Source organism: Nicotiana sylvestris, chromosome 9, assembly GCF_000393655.2.
Source record: "Nicotiana sylvestris chromosome 9, ASM39365v2, whole genome shotgun sequence".
Lineage (NCBI taxonomy): Eukaryota > Viridiplantae > Streptophyta > Magnoliopsida > Solanales > Solanaceae > Nicotiana > Nicotiana sylvestris.
Window position 1 is genome coordinate 116,664,323 of NC_091065.1, and position 3,807 is coordinate 116,668,129.

The 3,807-nt window shown below is 42.1% G+C and overlaps 1 protein-coding gene across 1 annotated transcript; it reads right to left on the reverse strand.

Annotated features, from left to right (window-relative positions):
* On the reverse strand, window positions 1-1,190 carry LOC138878096 (uncharacterized). The gene is made up of 2 exons (XM_070157753.1): window positions 1,103-1,190; window positions 1-515 (listed from the first exon to the last, which is right to left on the reverse strand). The coding sequence occupies exons 1-2, from the start codon at window positions 1,188-1,190 to the stop codon at window positions 1-3; spliced, it is 603 nt and encodes a 200-aa protein (XP_070013854.1).
* Between the last annotated feature and the right edge of the window lie 2,617 nt (window positions 1,191-3,807).

The following is a 3,807-nucleotide window of genomic DNA, read 5'->3' on the forward strand; positions in this document are numbered from 1 at the left end:
TTATTCCTTGTGATGCAGGAGAATACGTCTTAAAACGAGTTTCCCCACCTCAAAATTCCTGGGCCACACTTTCTTGTTGTAGGTACATGACATTCTTTGTTGATACAACTGCCCGTGGCAAACTGCGGCCATCCGCTTTTCATCAATTAGGGTCAACTGTTCTAGATGGATCTTGACCCACTCATTATCCTCACTCTCAGCTTCAACGATGATTCGGAGAGATGGAATTTTAACTTCGGCGGGTATTACGGCTTTAGTGCCATAAACCAATAGATAGGGTGTTGCTCCAACTGATGTGCGCACAGTTGTGCGATATCCTAACAATGCAAATGACAACTTTTCATGCCATTTCCTAGAACTTTGGATCATTTTCCTGAGGATCTTCTTGATGTTTTTGTTTGCTGCTTCAACAGCACCATTGGCTTTGGGCCGATAAGGGGTGGAGTTCTGATGCGTGATCTTAAATTGTTCGCATACCTCCCTCATCAAATGATTGTTCAAGTTTGCAGCATTATCTGTAATGATAGTTTTAGGAATACCAAAATGACATATAATGTTGGAATGCACAAAATCCACCACTGCTTTCTTAGTGACGGCTTTGAGAGTGACTGTTTCGACCCACTTGGTGAAGTAGACAATGGCAACTAATATGAATCTGTGCCCATTTGAATCTTTTGGCTCGATCAGCCCAATGACATCCATACCCCAAGCGACGAACGGTCACGACACTGACATAGGATGTAATTCTGAAGGCGGTGCATGAATCAGGTCACCGTGTACCTGACACTGATGACACTTTCGGACAAAACTGAAGCAATTCTTTTCCATAGTCATCCAATAATAACCTGCTCGAAGGATTTTCTTTGCAAGGACGTATCCATTCATATGGGGTCCACACACTCCTGTGTGTACTTCATTCATGATTCTTCCGGCCTCTTGGGCATCCATACATCTTAAAAGGTTCAGATCTGGTGTCCTTTTGTACAAGACCTCTCCGCTTAAGAAAAAACTACTGGCGAGCCTTCTAATGGCTATCTTTTGGTCTCTAATGGCTTGCTCATGATATTCCTTTGTTTTCAAAAATCTCTTGATATCATGATACCATGCCTGTACATTTGGTTCCACCTCAACCGTATTGCAATAACCATTCCTTTCTCAGATTTGGATTTCCAACGGGTCAATGTGGACATTGCCTGGATACGACAACATCGAGGCCAAAGTAGCTAGTGCATCGGCCAACTCATTGTGAAACCGAGGAATGTACCTGAACTCTACGAACTTGAACCACTTGCTAAGATCTTCCACATGTTGCTTGTATGGAATAAGCTTGACATCCTAAGTTTCCCATTCACCTTGAGCTTGTCGGATAATCAAGTCCGAATCTCCCATGATTAATAATTCTTCCACATCCTAATCGATTGCCATGTTCATGCCCATAATGCAGGCTTCATACTCGGCAGTGTTGTTCGTGCAGAAAAACCGAAGTCGGGCTGTTGCCGGATAGTGCTGACCGGTGGGTGAGATCAAAATTGCCCCAATCCCGACACTTTTTGCATTCACCGCTCCATCGAAGAACATTTTCCAAGCGTTGGTGTCTTCTGAAACTACCTTAACTGAATTTACTTCCTCATCCAGAAAGTAAGTACTCAAAGGCTGATATTCATCATCAACAGGATTTTCAGCTAGGTGATCCGCTAAAGCTTGAGCTTTCATTGCTGTACGGGTGACATAGACTATGTCAAACTCGGTGAGCAGTATTTTCCATTTCGCTAACCTCCCCGTGGGTATTGGCTTTTGGAATATGTACTTCAAAGGATCTAATATGGTGATGAGATAGGTGGTGTAGGCCAACAAGTAATGGCTAAGCTTCTGAGTGACCCAAGTTAGGGCACAACAAGTTCTTTCCAGCAAAGTGTATTTGGCTTCATAACTAGTGAACTTCTTGATCAAATAGTATATGGCTTGTTCTTTCTTCCCAGTCACATCGTGCTGCCCGAGAACACATCCAAAAGAATTCTTCAATACTATCACGTACAAAAATAAAGGTCTTCCCGGCTCAGGTGGAACCAACACTGGTGGATTCGACAAATATTCTTTGATTTTGTCGAAAGCTTCCTGACACTCATCTGTCCATCTAATCGCCACATCTTTCTTCAACAACTTAAAGATGGATCACACATGGAAGTCAACTGAGCAATGAATCTGCTGGTGTAATTCAACATACCCAGCAAACTCATAACCTCTTTCTTGGTTCTCGGAGGAGGCAAATCCTGAATAGACTTTATCTTTGTTGGATGTAGCTCAATGCCCCTCTGACTGACTACAAACCCCAAAAGTTTTCTAGATGGTACTCCAGATGCACACTTGGCTGGATTTAACTTCAAGTCATACTTACACAGACGCTCAAAGAACTTTCTCAGATCCCACACATGGTCATCTTGCGATCTTGATTTAATTATCATATCATCCACATGCACCTTAATTTCCTGGTGCATCTTGTCATGGAAAATGGTAGTCATAGCTCTCATGTAAGTTGCCCCGGCGTTCTTCAAACCGAACGGCATGACTCTGTAATAATAAGTACCCCAAGGTATGGTGAAGGCCGTCTTTTCTGTATCCTCTTCATCCATCAAGACTTGATGATACCCAGCATAACAATCTACGAAAGATTGTATCTCATTTTTGGCACAGTTGTCAACAAGGATGTGGATGTTTGGTAATGGAAAGTTGTCCTTGGGGCTCACTTTGTTCAATTCCCAATAGTCAACGCACACTCGGGTTTTCCCATCTTTCTTTGGTACTGGGACCACATTAGCCAACCACGTGGTGTATCGGACCACTCGGATCACACCCGCTTTTAACTGCTTGGTGACTTCTTCTTTAATCTTGTCACTGATATCCATTTTAAACTTTCTCTGCTTTTGTTGAACAGGGGGGTAACCGGGGTAAGTTGGCAATTTATGTACCACTAAACACGTCTTTGAATAGGACCAAGCAAACACGTCTTTGAATTCGAACAAAAGTTGTATCAATGCATCCCTAGTCCTTTCATCAGTGTGAATGCTTATCATGGTTTCCTGGACCTCTTCTAAACTACCCAAATTAACCGGCTCAGTTTCATTTAAATTTGGCTTAGGCTTATTCTCAAATTGTTCCAATTCTCGGTTTATTTCCCTAAAAGCCTAATCTTTATCGTATTCTAGTTCTTGATTCATTATTTCACAGTTAGACAGCGTGTTAGGATCCGAGCATGAAGTGCGCAAGCATGTCATGTTATTTAAGTTCGCATTATTAGAACTGAAAGAAGAAACAAGAAAAATAACAAAATCAGAAAAAGTAAAGAAAGAGATTCATAGACGATGAAATATTGATTTCATTTCATTGAATTTGAAGATAGAAGGGTTTACATTGGAATTTTAAAGACAATAAAATAAAGACATTTGAGTTACACCCTGAAATAACTCGGAATGCAGAAAAGATGGCAAGACTGAACTACCGGGATTCCCGCCTGACTGGGAACGGAGTAGCCTTCTAATTTTGAATCTTGGCATTGGGCCCTATATACTGCACCTCAGCAGTGCTTAAGCCTTTACCCGGCTGGACCATATGAGCCTTATATAATATTTGCCTCATTGCCCCACAAATGTCCTCAATTTCTTTGGTCGTGTAGGCCTCATCTTCTTCCTCTATGTACCTTGGTTTAACAAAAGTTTTGGTGAGACGCGGGACCGGCTGAGGTAGAACCCACCCGTCGTTCTTACGTTCTTTAGCCTATTTCACGTCGGCTTTTGTAGCTTGGAAACCGAC

Coding starts and splice junctions, on each gene's coding strand:
- LOC138878096 (XM_070157753.1), bottom strand. CDS start 1,190: ATGTCCACATTGACCCGTTGGAAATCCAAATCTGAGAAAGGAATGGTT. Junction 516..1,102: donor GAACCAAATGTACAGGCATG/GTATCATGATAT, acceptor CTATCATTACAG/ATAATGCTGCAAACTTGAAC.